The 22,076-nt window shown below is 29.5% G+C and overlaps 3 protein-coding genes across 3 annotated transcripts; 2 read left to right on the top strand and 1 right to left on the bottom strand.

Annotated features, from left to right (window-relative positions):
* The first annotated feature begins 14,603 nt into the window (after positions 1-14,603).
* On the top strand, positions 14,604-15,538 carry LOC121230293 (peamaclein). Its single transcript, XM_041114840.1, has 2 exons — positions 14,604-14,980; positions 15,201-15,538. The coding sequence occupies exons 1-2, from the start codon at positions 14,899-14,901 to the stop codon at positions 15,383-15,385; spliced, it is 267 nt and encodes an 88-aa protein (XP_040970774.1). The 5' UTR covers positions 14,604-14,898; the 3' UTR covers positions 15,386-15,538.
* A 2,902-nt stretch (positions 15,539-18,440) lies between these two features.
* Positions 18,441-20,853, top strand: LOC107930544 (putative cyclin-A3-1). Its single transcript, XM_016862211.2, has 7 exons — positions 18,441-19,109; positions 19,198-19,430; positions 19,516-19,591; positions 19,685-19,795; positions 19,890-20,039; positions 20,125-20,259; positions 20,349-20,853. Exons 1-7 carry the CDS (start codon positions 18,753-18,755, stop codon positions 20,460-20,462), a joined length of 1,176 nt encoding a protein of 391 aa, XP_016717700.1. The 5' UTR covers positions 18,441-18,752; the 3' UTR covers positions 20,463-20,853.
* A 513-nt stretch (positions 20,854-21,366) lies between these two features.
* LOC107930556 (zinc finger protein 5) lies at positions 21,367-21,771 on the bottom strand. Its single transcript, XM_016862223.1, has one exon. The coding sequence runs from the start codon at positions 21,769-21,771 to the stop codon at positions 21,367-21,369; it is 405 nt and encodes a 134-aa protein (XP_016717712.1).
* Positions 21,772-22,076: the final 305 nt, after the last annotated feature.

Genomic DNA, 22,076 nt, shown 5'->3' with positions numbered 1-22,076 from the left:
CAAGCTTAATCGAACTCGTGTTTGGACTTGAATATAAAAATTTATAAACAACTTTAATGAAGTTGGAGCTCAAATAACTTGATTATATCTTGAGCCGAGTTCGAATTTAAAAATAAATATTTAATCGAGTTTAAGCTTGCCGGTATTGATCATTAAAATATAGACGTAAATTTTTAAAGTAAGGCTTTTAAAAAATCCACATCATATTACAAAATAGTAATAAAAAAAGAATTATTTATTTGGACGGGCATTATAAAAATAGTTGATTAAATTATGTTAAATTAAAATATAAAAGATAAAACCTAAAATTTGACCATAATATAGGGACTAAATCAGAATTTGACCAATAATTAATTAAATAAGTGATTAACTGAATTCGCAGGTTATTCCCGCGAGACAAGCAAAACAGGATCACAGTTAGGTGTGTTTAGGGTTTACATATAGGTTTCGTGGTGTCTCTTTTTTAAAATTTTTTTTAAAAATTTACAGATTTTATATTTTATTTATTTTTGTCGTTTTTTTGTTTTGGGGACTAACAAAATAAATAAATAAATAATAAAGGTTAATCTCGTGACGGAAAATGAAACGGAGAGAATCTGTTGATGTGTGAAGGAAAAAATTGCGTGGGGAATAGTGCCGGTGTTTAGTAACGGTCAACTATAGTCAAACAATTATTAAAATAAAAAAGGGTTAGTGGGATTAATAATGTTAATCACCTTGCAATGGCTTATAAGTAGATGGATCTAAATTATTATTGGTTTTAAAAAAAATTTAAGATTAATTTTGGAATTCGATTATTTTAAGTTTGGATTAATTTTATGTTCGGGTTAATGTAAGTTTTTGTTCTTTTAAGCTTGAGTCATTTGAGCTTAAGGTTGGAGCTTTTTGAATATGATCAATTTAATTTTAATATATGATAAAGCATATCTTTTAAAAGGGCCATCTTTGCTCGGATAGGGAGTAATTTTCAATCTCCAACTTACTCGAAATTTGAATTTTTTAGCATGATTTTTATATTTTTGTGATGTGACTCGTGCTGTTGTATTACCTTTTTTTTATGGTCGTTGTCTACGAAAACCTTTTGTATAGAATTATTTCTTAATCTTTTTATTAATTTAAATGTTTTCGTTTTCAACCTAGAAAAACTGATATCATACTTATTTATGAGTTTTTGTATTCGTATAACTCACACATTCACACACAAACACATTACACTATTACAAACAGGCTGAGTCTACATATTGATCTCGCATTTTAGGGATGGGTGAATGTTCACTCTTTGACCAATGGGTCGATGCTAAGGTTTTACTTGTTTATGAGTTGAATTATTTGTTACATCGAAGTCAGAGTCATTTTAAAATATGATCTTCTTAATTTAAATCGAATTGATTTTTTTTATATAAGTAGTCAACAAAAAAAAAGTAAGAGGAGGATATAGTAGTTATAAAAAAATTAGTTCACCTAAATAAAAAGAGAGACATAATCCAACTACCCAGCCTCTTTACTACCACCACATTTTCCTCTTGCTTATCTACTTATTAAACATTTGTATCATCAATTTCAAGTTTTATTTAAACAATAAAAATTATTTAAATTTTAAATTTATTAATAATAAAGTTTTTTACAAACATAGGTAAACAATATTTTGATTTTAAAATTTTAACACCTTTTTTCACTTAAATATTTAAATTTTATTTATCACTTTTATTAAAAAAAATGTGTTTTTGACTGTAATAAATGAACATTTGAATAAAGAATGTGGTACATCAAATTTGTTGTAGGTATTTGGATAGTGGGGGACCTGTCCTCTGCCTCTATAGATTTTGATTGATATATAAATTCATTGCATTTCTCTTTCACATTTATTTACTATTTCAAATATACCACACAACTGGGCAAATATATACATACACACCACACAACATATTTGAAAAATATCCAATTTGCCATATATATTCTAAAACCGAAAATGGGGATGAAATTTAATAAAATATTATTTATGTTGAGTATTTTTCTGTCGTATTTTATTAAAGAGAACAATCGAATATTTATACATATGCTGGACCTATGTACTACTCTGGTCTCTCTACTAAATTTCATAGCCCCACATGCGAACTCCTTAGTGTATGCAAACTTTCCTTGCGAGCTCTCTTGATGGACCCCCACTATAAAACCTACATACACCCAATTGGTTGCGCTCAACTGATTCGCAGATAGACAATCAGAATATTATCTGGATTTCAAGTTTATGTTCATGAATACATGACAATTTAAATAAATATTTTATTACATATTATTTTTTTTCTCATCAATAAAGTACAAAACAAAAGAAACATTTTAAAGATGCAACTATTGTGATTTGATGTAATGACAAAAACACACATTTTACAGGTTTAAGGTATTCAATCGAATGATTTTCGATTAATAATTGAATTGATTTTTTCTTAATTGAATCAAATTAAAAGTTGTATAGACAAATTAATCAATTTTTGATTGGTTTTCGTTTTAATAGATTAAAATTAACCTTGCAACATTTTTTTTAATTTATAACTTATAAGATTAAGCTTAATCAATAATTCAAATAACATTCAAATATTAAAATTTGACTAATTCGAGTAAATCACTAGCAATTATTCTCGTATTTAAAGTTGAGTTCATTTCAGTTTATCAAATTTTTCATATTTAAAACGAGCCTATTAGTATTTAACATAAATGATCCATACCAAAATAATTACTAATGATTTACTCATACTAGTAAACGAATTAATTTGAAATCCAATGTCAAATAAGCTTGTTACTTTCCAATCAAATCCTGCTACATCTATATATATAAACGCTTGCCTTACTCATATTTAAGTTGCTCTTTTGTATTTAACAAATTATGCAATTTCTTTAAGATGAAAATTCATATGCAATAACTCCCATTAAATTGTTGGTTATGACTAGCTGAAGTAGCACTTAGTTAACATTCTTGATAGAGAAAAGCCAAATGCAATCATGTTTAAAGTTAAATTCTCAATGACAATATTCTTAACACTATCACACCCTAAAATCAAACTTTACCAATAATCATACCTTCAAAGATCCTGAGAATCTAATTTAATGAAGAAACGAGTTTTAGCCTTTAGGAGTTGGGGGGAGATAGAATAGGGAAATGAAAATTAATTGAGTTGGGGGGAGATAGAATAGGGAAATGAAAATTAATTGAGTCGAGGGACTATTCTGCAAGAGGAATAGAGGGGTGGTGGTTTTTTTTTTTTTTACAAGAAGAATTATAAAAACCATAACTAGGCTAGCGAGGTCAAGCTATTCCAGAGCAATCATTGTATAACAATTGAAGAACTTCATCCGGTAGTTACATGTAGATATATCTATTTAGAGGCCTTGAGGACGCTATTGATGTCAAACCATTGGTTACTCGGTTACCCTCTCTAAATACATATGTAACTCGAACCAGCAAAGATAGTTGGAATAGACCTTTAATAGCTCATAACACAACTGAGTGATGCTGGTCTACTGAAATTGCTTGAACCAAATTAATGGATAGCTGCAATACTATCCATCTCAAGCACCACCTTTTTTATCTCTAGATTCCAAGCTACTTGTAGTCCCTCAAGAGCAGCCCAAAGCTCGACATTGAGTACAGAAAAATGGCCAATATTTTTAGAAAAAGCAGCAATCCAATTATCATGTTGGTCACTGATTAAACCACCAACTAAAGCATTCCCAAACATATTACTAAGAGCACATATGGTATTGTTATTAGTATCCTCCTAAGTAGGTTTTTTTTTTAATAGTGCATTTAAAGTAGTTAATTAATATATACGGAAACTTTACAGTTTAGTTTAAAAGTTTATTATCTCTTTTTTTTGTTAGTTTTTATTTTTTTAATATATGTTGACACCATTTTTTGGATGAAAAACGGGGTTGACTTGGGTTTTGAAAAAAGAAACGGGAGTCGCCACTAATCCTCCTTTTTTTTTATGAGGTGCGATTGGATCACCTCGAAGAGGGGTTGTTTTTAATAAACGGTTTGATTTTATTAAAACAACAAGTTTGGTCCACGAAATTCAGAAAAACGGGTTCGGGAGTCGGTTACGCACGAGGAAGGATTAGCACCCTCGATACGCCCAAAATTGGTACCTAGTTGATTACTTAATGTCTTAATGTCAAAAATTGAGAACCTTGAAGAATTTTAAAAATACGATCCTTGTATTAAAACGTTGAAAATTTTCAGGAAAAAGGGGATATTTCACGTTATTCGAGAAAGAGAATCATATCCAGTAAGTTAGGACACAATGTCTCAAATTCCCGATACGCGGATGAAAAATGCTTATTTAAAAGATATTTTATTATCTTGGTTTTAGAAATAAATCAGGCCCAGTAAGTTAGGGCACGATCTTTTCTTAATTGCCGAGATCGTTTAAAACTTTCGTTTGAAGTGATTCGCATATTTAAATTTGTCGAGAATATCAAAATCCCGTAAGTTAAGGTATGATTTTTCAAATATTGAAATACGAGAAAAAGAAAATGAGTTTTGATATATTGAATAAAGTAAAATATGATATTGCGAAAAATGCGAAAATAAATTATATTGGATACGCATAACAAAATAATAATAAATACAATGGTGTAATAATATGGGCGATAATAACGAAAATAAGACAAATAAAGGGGTAAATTAATAGCATACAAAATAACAACGCATATAAAATTAAAACATCCCATAAAAATAAAATGTTGATGAAAATGTAAATAAAGAAATAAATAAAGAAATGAACAAGGTTTAAAAAGGTAAAAGATATATATATGTATATGTGTAAAATATGTGAAAAATATGTAAGTATGTATATATACATAGATATGAATAAAAAAATATATGTGTATATGTATAAAATTATGAAATATGAAAAAATCTTATGTACATATACATATTTTAAGATTATTATAAAGTATAAAATACATGTGCGTATGTATATTATGAAAAAGTGACAAATTTAAAGGATGACCCATAATAAATTTTGAATAATAATAATACATGGTAAATTTATACAATATTAATGATAGATTTAAAATAATAATATATTATAATATTAGAATAGTATTAATAACAAACTAAAAATATATTAAAAGTTAGATTAAAATATATATATATCTAAAAACAACAGAAAATGAATTTTAAAGAGAATAAATAAAAAAATCAAGTGCACTAAATTAAATAGGCATGGATTAAATCGTATTTAATTAAAAGCATGAAAATAAAACAGAATTAGGACTAAAAGAGGAGCGCGAGAATAACATGGGGATCAAAGCGGGAAATATCCCGATCCACAAAACGCTGCACTTCGAGGGACTCCGATGCAATCGGAACAAAACTTCAGGGCGAAATTAGAAATAGGAGAAATTTGCTAAAAAAGGACTAAATCACAAAATGGGCGAAATGCGTAAGGATCCGCAGCGCAAATAGCCCACTCACACAAAAACACGCGGACCCTGGGTTGCGGGTCGGGTCGACGCGCGGGTTAGAAGGGGAAACCGGCGCCGTTTTGAAACCGTATAAAAACTAAAATTTTCAGAAAAAGTTTTCATTTCCCCTTTTTTTCCAAAAAAACCCTTCATTCTCTCTCAACCCCTCTCCTCAGTCCGGCCTCGGCTCCGACGCACCTCCGTCGTATGGCCACCGCGAGCGGCGGCCGGAGGTACAAAATCAAGCCTTTCCAGTCCCTTTTTGAAGCCAGTAGCCTCTAGAACACAGATTCAAGGCTGAACCTCGTGAAAGGTGGTTGCGAGCCCCAGAATCGGAGGGAAACCTTTCGGCTTCTCCTCCGGCGCGGCGCAGGTAAGGATTCTCCTTGTCTTTTTCTTTTTGTTTTTGTATATGCTCTTATATATATATGATTGAAAAAACGAAAGAAAGAAAAAAAGAGACGAACCAGGAAACAAGAAGAAAAGAAAAGAAGAACAACTTTTCTTAATTTTTGAGATTTTTTTGTATATTCCTCAATAGTTTTTTTTTCTTTCTGAAAGTGTCTTTTGAAGAAGGGAAAACCGCCCCTTTTACAAATGGTTTCTGAATCAGTTTTTTGAACCAAAATAATACCCCCCCTTTGCTTGTTGCTGTTGTTCTCTTTATTATTTGCAGGTGAAGCAGGTGGGTAGAGACGTGATGGAGGCATGGAAGGGACGGTGGCAGGTGCGCCATTTGCGCTGACGGCGGCCGAAGTCAGAAGACCCTAGGTGCGGCGCACCTAGGGTTTGTTTTTGCTGTTCATTTTTCTGATTTTGTTGGGCTAGGGTTGTTAGGTTATTTGGGTGTTGGGTCTGTTGGGTTTTAGGTTTGTTGTAATGGGTAAATTTGGGTAGATTGGGCTGAAATGGGTCTGTTGGGTTCTAGGTTTGTTGTAATAGGTAAATTTGGGTAGATTGGGCTAAAATGGGTTAGGTCAAAATGGGCCTGTACAATATATTATAAAGATTAAATTTGACCAATGGTCAAATTATTTATCCAAACTTGAAGTCCCATCAAATATTTGGAAAGATTTAAAAAAAAAAAGTCATAAAAACTTAGTCGAAATAAAGTAGGCTCATTTTAAATATGGAAAAATATGTTGAGCTTCAATAGTATCGATGAAATTGTATTAATTAATAATAATTACATGACAAATTAAGTAATTCAATTAATATCGATGAAATTGTAAATTTATAAAAGTTACATGTTGGAGTGGACTTAGAATGTAATTTTCTCTAAAAGAATTTGTGTTAGAATATAGATTAAAAAATAATTAATTACACTAAACAAATAAAGAAACAGGTTAAAAAATGGAGTTTCAACTACAAATCTATGTTGCATATGCAACAAGTAATCTTTGATTTGGTTGATAAACTAGAAAAACGAACCCTAGACAAAGATCTTTTGGGCAAAAGAAAAAGACAATATGAATCAAACAAGACAACTCTATCTTTTGCTTTTCTCAATTTTCCATTTTTTCTTTTCTTTTCCCCACTTTCTCTCTCTTTATTCTATTTGTTTGCTTAGAATGATTTAATCAAAGCGTGAGTTTCGCTTGGGTTAGTTGAGTGCTATATCCAACCACCTTAAACTAGGATGGAATTGGGTTTCAATAGGAACCAAAAATTCAAAACAATCCTAAGTCAAAAGTCAAGTCTAAAACTTTGCTCCTAACAAGAAATTCGATATTCTTTAAAGAAGATTTCGATTTTGTGTATTATGAACGAAGAATTGTTTCTTAAAATTGAGTTTGATATGACTTGATTCTGGATTTAATTGTGATCCTTGGAACTTTCTGATAAAAGAAAATATTAAAACAAACTTAAGTTAAAAGACGAGACATAATCAGGTTTGAAAACTTTGTTGGGTTGAATAGCAAGAAATTTGATATTTTTTAAGGAAAGTCTCGAGTTTGAATATTATAAATGAAGAATTGCTCCTTAAAATGGAGTTTGACTCAACTTGACTTTAGATTTAATTGTGACTATTGTGACTTACACCAGAAAAGCAAAACAACCCTAAGTTAAAAGTCAAGACATAATTGGTTTTAAATCCATGTTGAGTCCTTTAACAAGAAACTTAATGTTCTTCGAGGAATGTATTGAGTTTGAGTTTTATAAACGAAGAATTGCTCCTTAAAATTGAGTTTGACCCTACTTCACTCTGGATTTAATTGTGACCTTTATGACCTTCAAATATAAAAAAAAATCAAAACCCATGTTGAGTCAAATAGCAAGAAATTTAATATTCTTTAAACAAAGTTTCGAGTTTGATCTTATGAATAAAAAAAAAATAAGGCTAGACCAACTTATTTCTTAAAATGGAATTTGACCCGATTTGACTCTAAATTAAATCATGACCCTTATAATTTACAAATGCCAAACAAAATCAAAACAACCCTAAATCAAAAGATAAGACGTTACAAGCTCTAAAACCTCCTGTTGGGGTCAAATAACAAGAAATTTATTATTTTCTAAATAAAGTTTTAAGTTCGAATCATATAAATAAAGTAATAATTTATTCTAATCCGGTTTTACTCTGAAATTTTTAATCGTGACACTTAGTGAATTTCAGATACCAAACAAAACAACAATTGTAAGTTTAAAGATGGTATGTTTGGCATCAGCTAACTGCAAAATGTTCCAATTCATAAGAAAACATCTCGAGAATCTCAGTGTATATATATATCTTAAAACTTGAAACAAAATCCTCTCAGTTCCCTTATTCTCTACCAATAAAGTGGGATTCTTTGTTTTGATATTCTGAATAAATAAAATCTCAGTTTACCAATCATAGAGATTGGTTTTTAGGGTCATCATTTTATCTCAGGTCTGAAACAAGGCAACGACAACAACCCTTCAAGACAAACAATGCTTTGGGGCAGCAGCCACCATTGTCATTGGGGTGTGGGACCTTTGTTTAGCCCTTTAGTTTATCATTGGTGGGTTCATGGACTCTTCTTAAAAACTATGCCCCCTTGGCTTTACCCTACTTGCTATCCAAAATTTTGTTTTTTCAATATATTCTTTTCTAATTTTCTTCTTATATATTTCCCAATCTCTATCTTTTATTATCAAGTTGGATAATAGAAAATAATTTCAGCCATCAAATGCCATCATTTTTTTTCAAGAAAAAGAATAAGCAGGCATTATGATTTACTATAGGAGTTAATGATATGGTGTCAACACCATTTATATTACCAATAAATATTAAATGCAATGAATTTCATTCAAAAGGAAGAATTTTTAAATATAAGGGATAATTATTAATCCCGAAAATATTAATTTTCGTAAACTATAAAATAAGATATTTTAATTATACTAAAAATACCATACATATTTGTTTTAGTTTAGCTTGAAATATTACTTTAAATTTTCTTTATTTGTAAATAATTAATTAAAACTTATTTAGAACGATCTACGTTATTTAAAAATATATATATGTTAAATTTGATTTAATATTTAGTACTTTAATATTTTTTATTATTTTAAAACATAAATGACTTAATATATTTTTTAGTATTTATATTATAGGATTACGTATTTGTTATAATATACGTCAATAATGATAATAGGAATGATAGAAAAGTAATAAGAAAGAAAAATAAGAATACTTAGATTTTATATGAAAAATCCTTATCAGGAAAAACCACGGGTAGAAGAAAAGAGATTTACTAATGTTGAAAAACAATAATATAACAGGTTTGTAACTATGCACAATTTTTAAAGGTTAAACAATTTTTTTTAATTAATGTCTAATAAAAGAAGTATAGTACATTATATGGATTCAACTTGTGCAACAAAGTTCGTGCCTCAAACTTTGCCCCCACAGATCCTCAATTTTGCCTCTCTATTTTATTTATTTAACAATTAAGTTGCACTTCAAACTTTTCAGACCGGATTAAACAGGATTCGGGTCACACAACTCTTAACAGTATTACAAAATATATAATAAAAAAAAATATTATAAGATTAGAAAATGAGTCATATTTTAAACAAATCCAAAAAAAATTTCTTTAATCTCATATTTCAAGCAATTTTTTTATCAAAACTTTCTTAAATATCATATAAACCTTAGACTTAAATCAATAACCTGACCCTTAAATATCCCAACTATTTAACTAATACATAACCTTTTTTTTAAATTTTTTAGAATGAAGGATCTAATTGCAATCATGTTCATATCTCTAACTTCATATTGAGACTATGATTGGCAATGAAGGTTAATGTTTTGTATATTTTTATATTGACATTACTTGTAAAGTTAGAGGATGAAACTTAATTTAAACTTATCTTATAATCAAGTGCCAAAAATAGCTTATATCTTACAACATTCTTCATCTATTTTATCTTATTATTTTGAAACATTTTGATTTCAATTTTTAGTTATCTTTAGACAATATACGATTTCTTAAAAGTATAAAAGTTTAATTGAAAAAAGAAAAAATAGTTTAAACTAAAAAAAAGTTATAAATAGTATTTTTAGAATCAAATAAGTCGTTGAATCAAGCCATTGATTCATTAGTCCAATCAATTTGATTAAAAAATAATTAAAATTATAAAAATAAAAAAAAATCTAATTTAATTTTTGATTTAATTGATTTTTTAAATTACTCAATCAACTCGTATTAATTCTTAATCTAACCTGTTTAATATATTCTAGCTGGTTTGATATAGTTCAAACATGGTTGGTGACCTACTAGTCTAGTGAGAGCTAATTAAAATACAAACAGAATATTTGACATGGTCAATAATATTATTGCTGACAAAAAGAGGACTATTTAGTTAGGTAGATGTTGGTGGTAATAACCAATTATAATAGTAATATATTTGTATACATAATAATTGAATTGAATTGAATTATTTCTTATATTATTAAAAGTAATAAAATAGAATTACTATTTAAAAATGATAATTACAGTTAACTGAGTTAATTTTTTGAAAGCTTTGTTTATGATTCTACAAATAAAATATTTTTATTAAAATAAAAGAAAAAAATAGGAAGATTAAGCTTAAATTAATTAAAGGTAATCAAAAATTACACAAATTTTCATGCAAGTTACGATTTTATTCTGCAATTAACTTACCTTCGTTATTTAAAGTAGAGTACAAATCATTATAATATTATAAAAAATTGAATATTAATAAATTTTAACATAAAAGATAAAATAAATTAATAATATATATAATAGAATTATTTAAATTATAATAATTAATATTAATATTCAAACCTATTTTTGTATTATTTTAATATTTAATATTTAGCTACAACTCAAACGGGAGTCCAAGTCACATAAATACTAGTATTTAGGAGTTGGATTTGATTGAGTTAAATGGGTTATATTTTAGAGCCCATAAAACCAAACTTTAAGTTGTGAGCCCAAATTGTATATCTTACCCAAACCTATTATGGGCCACAAGATCCAAAAGATTCTTGAGATATATGATGGTTTCCTGTGTGGATGAGTCTTCTCCTGGAGTTAAGGTGGTTGTGTTGGTTTGGTGTCCTAGGTAAATAGTTCTCAATTTGTACTTGCAAGTTCTTAAAATTTGAGTAACTAATAATATTCTCTTTTTTTTTTATAATTGTTAGAGTTGTGTGACTCGAATCCCGTTTGATCTGACTTAAGAAGTTTGAGGTGCAACTTACTTGTTAAAGAAATAAAATAGATAGGCAAAATAAGGGATTTGCGGGGGCAAAGGATTGAGACCCTAGCTTGCTATAGATCCCTATCCACGAACCATGCAATACAAGTTGAATCCGTATATGATTATACTTCTTCTATTAGACATTATTATAACAGAATTGTTTAATCCTTAAAAGAGTGTAGCCGAAGACCTCTTGTATTTTCGTTTTTCAACATCAGTGAATTTCTCTTTCTCTACCCGTAATTTTTTCCGATAAGGGTTTTACATGTAAAATCTGTGTGCTTTTATTTTTCCTTTTTATTTCTTTACGATCATTACCACTGCTATCATCAATGTATAGTATAACAATAATATATCATATCATTATTATATCTTTAATAACTATACACTTAAAACCTTAACTCTTAAATTTTGTTATATAAAAAAAATTACATCTGAAACGAGCTTATACTCGAGTTGGATATGTAAACTATGTAAATAATTGAATCCAACTTATACTCTTATGACAAAATTTAATATTTCAACTTAAACTAAATTTTAAATAATAAATTTCTAATCTAAATCTTATTGTAATAAGAGTTACACTCAACTCAATTAAAGGATTAGTTTCAATTTTCAATAATTCAATTTCCAATTCCATGCGCATGAGGTGATATGAATCATCGATTTAACATGATCAAGCACAAAAGGGAACTCTTGTTTAGCTTTACACGCTATCAATTCCTTTGTTGGAGCCTTTATTTAGGTATGCTTCCCTTCTACCTGTTATAACTATTCCAAGATTCAAGCTAATAATAATTAGATATACATTTATGCTTGATATGTTCATCTTTTATCATTTTACACATTAAATGTGGAAATCACAGAATTTCATATGATAGCTTGATGGTTAAGGATGTTTATCGTTTTAGATATAACCTGAACTTAAGTTACATTAATCATATTTGTTATTCAAACTTTACCCTATTATTATAATTTATCAAAAAAAAATAGAAATTACAATAGCATAATTAATTTTCCCTAGCCGAATTGTACATAAAAAAGTCATTTATTTCCTTTCTTTGGTTGCAACCATGCATGGTCTATAGCTATGGCTTAATGGCTGGGGGAATCCAAAATTCTTTTTAAGGATAGAGTTGAATTATAAATTTTTGAGAAATTAAAATATAATTTTATCATGTATTATGATTTTATTATTTTATGAAGGGATTTAGTAGATTTTTTTTTCATTTTAGGATATCAAAATGCAATTTGACCATACACTAATTTATAATTTAAACATTTCTTAACGAGCCTACATAGCAAATTTTCTATTTTTGGGGACCAAGGCTCCTGCCTGCACCTTGAAATTCCCCCAGCTTATAGCTATGTAACTGGAATTAATAGTCTGGTAATAAGGTATGATAAGTGGACACATATTTTATCACACAGTTTGACACACAAAGATAAAACAAGAGAACATTACACAAAAAATGCTAATACAATTCAACTTTAATTTACGTCTGCGAGATAACCTCACCCAAATATATTTAATATATAATCTCCTCACTCATTTTACTAAAGGTGAAAGATAAATCATACAAAAGTGAAAATACAAAACACTTGAATGTAATCTCTAAACTCGAGAATTGTACACAAGTACTAAGATTAATATGTTTTATTGTAATAGATATCATCATGAGATGTTCCTATTAAATAAAAATTTGAAAATTTCTTTTATAGTTTTATTAAGAACATCAAACTCGAATTCCATTGTGGATCTTGTTATACACGTTTAGTTATTACTCCACCAACCATAAAAACAGACGCTCACTCTAATGATGTATTTCTTTCTTTATCCTTTTATTTTTAAGTTCATCGTATTTTAAAAATACTATTGTCACTTTCAGAAAATTTATCCTATATTTTCTCAGCATAATAAAATTCAAACGTAGAATATTTCTTGGTATAACATTTACAGCACCCAAAAATTTCATGTGATAGCTTTTAATTAGTAAGTTCTTTGTAGACTAAATCATGTAATTATTGCTCCCAACAAACAACATATCGTCTACGTATATGTTAATACATACGTATACTAAAGCTTAACCACATTAAATTTACCTAATAAATTAATTGTTTTGGAATTTTGCACAAAATGTAAAAAGTCTTATAATTAAAGAAACTGGTCCCAACATTTCCTAATGAATCCCAAGAGAGCACATGTCTCGTCCAACCATTTCCCTTCCATGCCATCGCAGCATTCATGAATAGCCAATATTATATATACCCTATAAATAGTACAGGTAACTTTTCTTTTAATTTTATTTCCTTTTTTTCTTTCTATAATATTTCAAATAGCAAAATTATTTTTTATCCTAATATGTGGTTGAAAGTTCGATCTTCATCTTAGGTATGAAGTTGCTTTAAAACTTATGATACATTACCTACTTAATGAACCGATAGAACACAAAAAATTAATCACTGATCTAAAAGAAAAGAGAAAAATGAATGAACATAAATGAGTAACAACAACCAAGTTGCTAGCTTAATTGCCCATATCTATATGTATTATTACTTTAACTAGTCACAAAGATTTATTCTTTTTTCACCGATTTTCCCTATGGCAAGTTTTAATTTTATTAAATTTAAAGGAAAGTTTGTTTATTTTTTGGGAAATATAAGGAGAGGAAAGAACATGAAGCTTCAAGTAAAAAATGCTGATCTGAAGGCAAATTTAAGCTTCACGTAATCGCTTTAATATAATCAACCTAGAAAGCTCTTTTACTCGTGTCACGTAAATGGCCAATTATAAATGAATGTCACCAAATCGAAATAAGTACCAACAAATCTTAATGGGTTGGTATATATAGTTTCTTAATATATTAATTTTAAAATATATAAGTATACTAAATAATGGTATATTGAGGGAAAATTTTGTGTAATAAATATATTTATTAAAAATTAATATAAAAATTAAATGATGCATTAGTTAAATATTTAAAATTTATTGTCTCAAAGGTTCAAATCTCTTCGTAATTGATTTTATATAAAATTATGAAAAAATAAAAATATTCTTATAATAATATAGCCTATGTTGTATATAAAAAGATATTTTAGTAATATAAGAAAAATATACCACTCGGCCGATTGAATCTTAGCAGAATTAGTATGGCCATTGTTGCCAATGTATGAGGACGTGAGTTTGAGTGTGCTAATTAAAGCACATTATTCTCTTATTTATGAGTTGGAGGGAGGTTATGAGTAATTCTAAAGATTGAGTCAAAATGAGCATATATAATCAAAATCTATAATTATATATATTTATAAACCAATCAAATCCACTCTTCTCATATTTTAGTTTTTTTTTTAAACTCACATTTAAAAAGAATGAATGCAAAATTCATGAGACAAATTGAGTTGGCAATAACTTAAAAGCCATTAATACATGCAATAAACTTGGTACATGATGTTCCTTTGAACATTATAGTCATGTAACCGAAGAGGTAATGTAGCTAAAGCCATAAAGCAACCCCACCAAACCAAAAAACCTACGAAACAGTCTGTAATTCACTAATTTCTTGTTGTTACTAAGTACTTTTCATAAACGATTTCCATTACTCTCTTTTTTTACCTACCACTACCTCTCCACCATGGCTATATAAGCAAGCTCCTCCCCCAAGCTCTTTTCCATTGCCAATATATATTACCATTTTTTCTTTGTATCTCTTTGTGCTTATTTATAAACAAAGATCAAGAAAAATGAAGATGGTATTGGTGCTTTTCTTGCTTGTTTCTCTTGCTCTCAGCTCTTGTTTCTTCGAGGTGTCGATTGCCGGTTCGGGTAAGTGAAAAACAAAGTTAAACTTTAGGTTGATTTATATATATATATATATTAGTATAATTCACATACCATCACCGTCACATACGCACCACGACTCAAACCTGCAACTTGAGCTATAGGGTGAACAGTGAACACCCATGGTCAGTAAACCAAATATTGGGATTCGTGTTGAATTATATATGTGTAGCTTTGTTGGTTCATGGACTATATGGTATTGCAGATTTTTGTGACTCAAAGTGTGCGGTGAGGTGCTCAAAGGCAGGGGTTCAAGACAGGTGTTTGAAATATTGTGGGATTTGTTGTGAGAAATGTCATTGTGTTCCATCTGGGACATTTGGGCATAAAGATGAATGCCCTTGTTATAGGGACATGAAGAACTCTAAGGGCAAATCCAAGTGCCCTTAGATGTTTTTTTCCCCATAATTACTTGTATGTATTTATTTTGCCTTTATACCCTTATAAAGATTTAACAAATGATGTTGTGGGAGGACCCTTAATCTTAACTATGTAAAATATACTAAATGAATAAATTGGGTCCTTAGATATGTGATTTATGAATATGCTGTTGTTGTTGGTTATTTATATATATTAGTTTATAATGTGATATGTATTACGCATGATTTTACATATTTAATATTTAATTAATTTTTAAAATATTATATTTTTTAATTATAATAATTATCGTAAAATAATTTAAAAAGTAAAAAAAAAATTAGAATGTAATCATCATATTATTTTTAAATAAGTTAAAATTTTTGTTAGTTCAAAATTTTAAAATATTCCGCCACTTATTTTAAAAATATATGTTTGTGACTCAAAAATTGATCATCAAGAAGATTAAAATAAAATATGTGCATAATTATAGTAAAAATTAAATTTTAGTAAAATTAATATTATACCAAAATAAAATATTATAAATAAAAAGTAACATTTATGATAAATAATAATGATAATTTATTAGCATTATATTTGTATTAAAAAATAATTAAAGATACAATTATATTGATTACTAAAACATGTTAAAATTATCTTAATTTAAATAATAATTTATTTTTTATTATTTTAAAGTAAAATAAATATGTAATTTCTTTATGCGTTTGACTCGGCATATCAATGTACTATTGTTGTCCTAATCCATAATAATATTTGATTAAGGAGAATTTAAGAATAGTCACATTATTTTAGGATGTTGTTATTATTTAATTTATTTAATATATAAAAATATAGATTGAACATAATAATAAAAATGTCTTTATTAATAAAATAAGATAAAAGTATGTATTATAATTATCTTATGATTGGTTTTTGACATATTCCAATAGGTGGAATAATACGATAAACACTATCCTTAATTTTCTTAAATATTTCGAACACTCATTTACCTTTCGCATCAATTTTCTTTTGGATGAAAACTTTTTTTTCTTATTTGTACCCATACCCAATCTTTAAGCTCGAACAAGATTTTCTTCGCCCTTTATTTACAATGTGTTCAATGAATTCATTCATTTAAAAAAAATAAATTCAAAATTTCTTATGAATTTCCTTCCCCAAAATAACTTTCTTTCACTATCTAGATGAACAATCTCATTCAAAGGTAAAAAAAAAAAATCTAAAGGAGTAAGTGAAATAAAACCACAAGGAACTTTAAATGACCAATACCAGTGGAATAATGAACATAACATTTATAAGTGAATTCAACAAATATAAACCAATTTTCCCACGATTTAATTTCTTTGCCCATTATGGCTTGAAAAAGAGATATCAAAACCTTGATAACCATGTAAATGGACTATGCTGAGGATGATATCTAATCTATTAATAAGTATCATATCATTTGGGGAACATATTTAGAGATTAGATTGAATCAGATTACCCTTATGTAATCCCTTAAATCAAGGAAGTTAGATTAGATTGAAACTCTATGAGATTAGTTGTCAGGAGTCCACCTTTGTTTCATTCTCTATTATTATAATGTATACAATTTATTGTATAGGTTCATGTATGGAGAGAATTGAGATTTTAAACATGTTCTAAGTGAGGAACCTTATTGTATAAGTACATATTGTTAGTAAAACATTTGGTGTCGTGTGGTGAATTTAGTGGTGAGAGTATCATTCTTCAAAGTGCAAAGGTGAGGAAATTGTCATGGGTGTGTAATAGATTAGAATCACTTGTTGTAAGTATTGAAGATAGTGAGTATTTCTCACTGAACTAGGCTCATTAGACAGAGAAAAATCGAGCTGCATAAAAAATCCTATAGGATATGCAATTAGAGCGATATTTCTCAACAAGTTTGCACATAATGCTAATGTAAGATGTCATAAGTCTTTGTGGCACCAACATGACTCATAAACCCACAACTACAAGCCTATTAAACTAACAATTCACAAAAGTTTATTGTTTCAATATTATATATATATATATATCTTTTGTGCTTATAAAACTTATCAAATGCACCATGTTCACATGCTTAAAAAATATTTGAAAAATGGGAATCAATAGCATGCAAAATCCTTGATATACTCAAATCTTAAAAAGTTTAACATGCAATGTATACCTCGCTGATAACATGTCAACCACTATACCTTATCACATAAGGAAAGGATTAATAGTCAATGTGAAGCACAATTTCCATTGACAATAGGCAATGTTGCCAAGCTTCCAATGCCCTTAAAGGCATACAATTCTTTATCACAGGTCAAGTAGTTCAAATGCATTACATTAAAATTTTTATTGAAGTAGGCTATTGATTTATTATTGTATATGAGGATTGTACTGATATCTACACTAAAAGTATCACACTCAACTTTAAAAATCTTATCAGAATTTGTTAAAACAAGAATATGGGCATTACAAAAAATTATCTTCATGATCATTATACGCGAACTCTTATTTGCCAAATTACCATCGAAATAGGTAATAACAAATTTTTTTAAGAAGAATCTAAGTATGTGATTCATTAATGTTATAAAAGTCTCGAGACCATTAATTAATTGAATGACATAGTTAAGAATTACTCACTAAAAATTTTCATCTATCATGATAGATGATTACCACTAAAAATAATTTTATAATTAGATTATGATATAATCATAATTTCTCTAGTTTTCAGATTTCAACTTTCAAATTTGATTGTTAACGATGTTAATTTTTGTTTTTTAAATTTGTTGGTATAACATTCTAAAAGTAAAAGAAAGATATTCACTTGGTAGCAATAAAACTAAAAAAAAAGATATTTGTAATAAATATGATTTTAACAAGATAATTTTAACAGCATTAATAATTGGACTTAAATTTTGAAAATTGAAAAGTAGAAAGACTAAATTCTAAAATTGTAAAAAGTAAAGGGACCTATGGCAGATTTTAACCAATAGAAATAGAAAAGAGAGAGTGAAGGAGCCAACCCGCGCTCCCTATTCCCAAAATCCCCCCCAATCCACCAAAAAAATATAATTTTTATCTCTGGTTTTCAAAATTTGAAACCGCAAAAAGGAGGATTGAAATTTATGGAGGCCGCAAAAACCCTCCCAAAAACTTGAAAAAAGTACACTAAAAGAACCCAAAATATGAGCAGAGAGTTACCTCCCAAGTATACCGCCAATCCCCCCTGTTTTGAAAACAAAAGCCCAAAATGGCGCTTTTTATTTCACCCCCCTTTTATTCACCCCCTTCTCTCCCCTTTCCTTTCACTCCATCTCTCTCTTCTCTTCTCTTCTCTCCAACCCCTTTCTCTCTTTGCACCCAAAAGGGTAAAACCTGAAGCAAAGAAGCAATGGCGGGTCAGGAGAATTGTGTGAGACTAACAAGGTCTACTGTTGCTAAGAAGAGAACAGCTGAATTGGCTGGGATAACAGATGAGAATGTGAACAATAAGAAAAGGGTTGTTTTAGGTGAGCTTTCTAATAACGTTGCTGGGTCGGTGAGTAAGGTTCAAGGGAAGAAACCAACAACAACAACAACCCAGAAATTGCAATGTAAAGGGAAGGTGAAAGCAAAGTCTAAAGTGGTAAGACGGGTTCTTTTGGAAGGTGGAGATGAAAAAAAGGAGGATTTTGATGCTATGTCTAGTGACCCACAAATGTGTGGGTATTATGCGTCTGATATTTATGGATATCTTCATCAAATGGAGGTATTTCCCCTGTTTCTCACTTATTATATCTATTTAATCTGCTGAAATGACTAAAGGGTTAATTTTTTTATTACGTGATTGACATTAGGTTGATCCAAAGAGAAGACCTTTACCTGATTATATCGAGAAGGTGCAAAAGGATGTTAGTATGAGTATGAGGGGTGTTTTAGTGGATTGGTTAGTTGAAGTTGCAGAGGAATACAAGCTTGTTTCAGATACTTTATATATGACTGTTTCATACATTGATAGATTCTTATCTTTAAATCCTCTCAATAGACAAAGGCTTCAATTATTGGGTGTATCTTCAATGCTTATTGCCTCGTAAGATTCTAATTTCTTTGATGGGTTGTTTTGTTTGAAATCATTGTAAATCTGTTTGTACTTACATTTTGTCCTTTTTAAGCAGAAAGTATGAGGAAATCACTCCTCCAAATGTAGAAGATTTTTGCTATATAACTGATAATACATATACTAAAGATGAGGTAACCCTTACCTTCATTCCACTTGTTTATCTCCTTTCATTTGTGTATGACTTTGCTTCATTTCATTAAACATTGTTTTGGGTATACATGAAGGTGGTCAAAATGGAAGCAAATATACTTAAGTCCTTGAAGTTTGAATTGGGCAATCCTACAGTTAAAACATTTTTGAGGAGATTCACTAGAGTTGCACAAGAAGATTACAAAGTAAGAAAAGTGCCTATACATTTTTGCATTGATTCTAAAATTCTATTATTTTTTATGTGTTATTGAATGTATGGTTTCTTTTGATCCTTTATAGGCTTCAAGCTTGCAGCTAGAGTTCCTTGGGTGTTATCTTGCAGAGTTGAGTTTGTTGGATTATGGATGTGTAAAATTTTTACCTTCCATGGTTGCTGCTTCTGTTATCTTTCTTACAATGTTTATAATTAAACCGAAGTGTCATCCTTGGGTATGGTTTTGTCCTCATCACAATTTTTTGTCTTTGATTTTTGTTTATGGTTAGCAAATATTAACTTGTCATTTGTGTTCTATAGAGCTCTGCCTTGCAACGAAACTTGGGTTACAAAGCATCTGATCTAAAAGAGTGTGTCCTTATCTTACATGAATTGTATTTGAGTAGAAGAGGAGATTCACTTCATGCAGTTAGAGAAAAATACAACCAACATAAGGTGCGTGTTCATGTAACACTAGCCATTGATGTGGTTATAATTTATATAGTCTTGTTGTATTTAAATAATGTTGATTTCTCTTGAAACAGTTCAAATATGTGGCAACAATTCCAGCTTCACTGGAGATTCCAGCTTCTTATTTCAAAGATGTTCAAGAAGTTGAGATTATTGATGTTGAAGATGTTCAAGTGGTGGAAGTTTGACACATGATTTATGGTCTGTGATTTTTGTAATTCAAGGCTTGAACGTGGGTGAAATGTATATGAGAACAAGATGGGACTCTTGCTGATGCAGCACCTATGATGCACGTGGTTGCTTGAAGATGTATATGTCATTGCTGGTGGTAGTGTGCTACCAACTAACATGGATAGAACTTCAGTGTATTAGTGATTTTCGGAACAACCATATTTAACTATGACTGATTGATTACAAGTGGTTCTTTTTGCTATGTCAATATTGTTGAATGATGTAAAATATTGATTGATTACAATTGATTTTTCAAGCATTACGGTTGAATGATGTAAAATATTGTTGACAAGTTGATTTCACTACTTTGTAGCATTAAATAATCAAAGCTCATACCTATTTGTAGAAGTTTTTGCCTTTCAATTTAGTTGATAAATTATATCAGGACTTAACCTAGATGCAACATGTGTTCATGGTGTTCAAGCTCTCTGATTTTTCATGGATATTTATACTGTAATATCAACTCTTCATTTGTACAAAGAACAAAGAGGCTATCTTGTTTTTGCTACATGGTAATCTGCAATGCGATGTGGCTGGAATGAAACTGTTGTAGAAAGATCTGTGACCTGAATTATGCTTCTTCGTGCGCGTGTTCCATTAACTGCTGAATTTTCTTTTTCAGGTAGTGATTTCTGGTTGAGAATCAGTTGGCCTGTGCTGTGCTAAGTATGAAATGATTCTGCCAATTTGCCAATCATTATAAGCAGATTAGTACATTAGAAGTGCTTTTAATTTGATCCTATATAGGAATAGAGAGATTAAAGTCGAAGTTCCAAGTCAACTTTTAGCGACTCTGGTGGTGGTTTATATGGTTGGAAATCCACATGATAACTTTCTATCCACTTTGATGTTGTTTTGCCGTCAATTGATCCTATCCATGCCTTCATAATCTCTTTGTTTGAATTGTTGAATCGTGCAACTGAATGTCTCTGTTTTTTGTTCAGTTGACACACTAGTGAATGGGGGCTGAAGACCAAGTGATCGTGTCATTGGCAAACCAACCATTGGCATCATCCTTTCTGACTGGCATCGACCCCTCTCCCTTTTGTGTGCATTCTGGTGGCCACCAAGTGCTTGCGAACTATAGAACTTTCGTCTGCAGAAGTTGCACGAGAAGATCTTGTTAGAGGCATAATTTGATCGTAATCCACTTTTCGACGCAGCAATATCCCCGTGCTTGCCAAGACTCAAGTCCGGCCACTCCATTGAGTTGCCTTCATAGCATCCATCATCGTGCCCTTCGTTAATCAGGTAATTAACTGACATTTCTACTACTTTTTGATACCGAAAAATGAAAACCTAGTAAGAATTAGATGAACTATAGGATCAACTAGAAACAACTAACTAGTGCAGCAATAGATGAGAGAATGGATCCATTTATTACTTACCGGTATTGCTTGCTTGGGACACTGCTTATGTCTTATAAACATTTAGATTCCTAGCAACTCAATGATCGATGTGTCACGATAACAATTACAATACAATGGTATCACAATCTTAAAACTTGTACGAATTGCCTGCCATTATAGAGATTGTTCGTCTTTCAAGCTGTCTGCAGTTCACACTACACT

The sequence above is a fragment of the Gossypium hirsutum genome, chromosome A06, assembly GCF_007990345.1.
Source record: "Gossypium hirsutum isolate 1008001.06 chromosome A06, Gossypium_hirsutum_v2.1, whole genome shotgun sequence".
In the NCBI taxonomy this organism is placed as follows: Eukaryota; Viridiplantae; Streptophyta; class Magnoliopsida; order Malvales; family Malvaceae; genus Gossypium; species Gossypium hirsutum.
The sequence above is the reverse complement of the archived record's forward strand: the minus strand, read 5'-3'. Positions and strand labels throughout refer to the sequence as shown.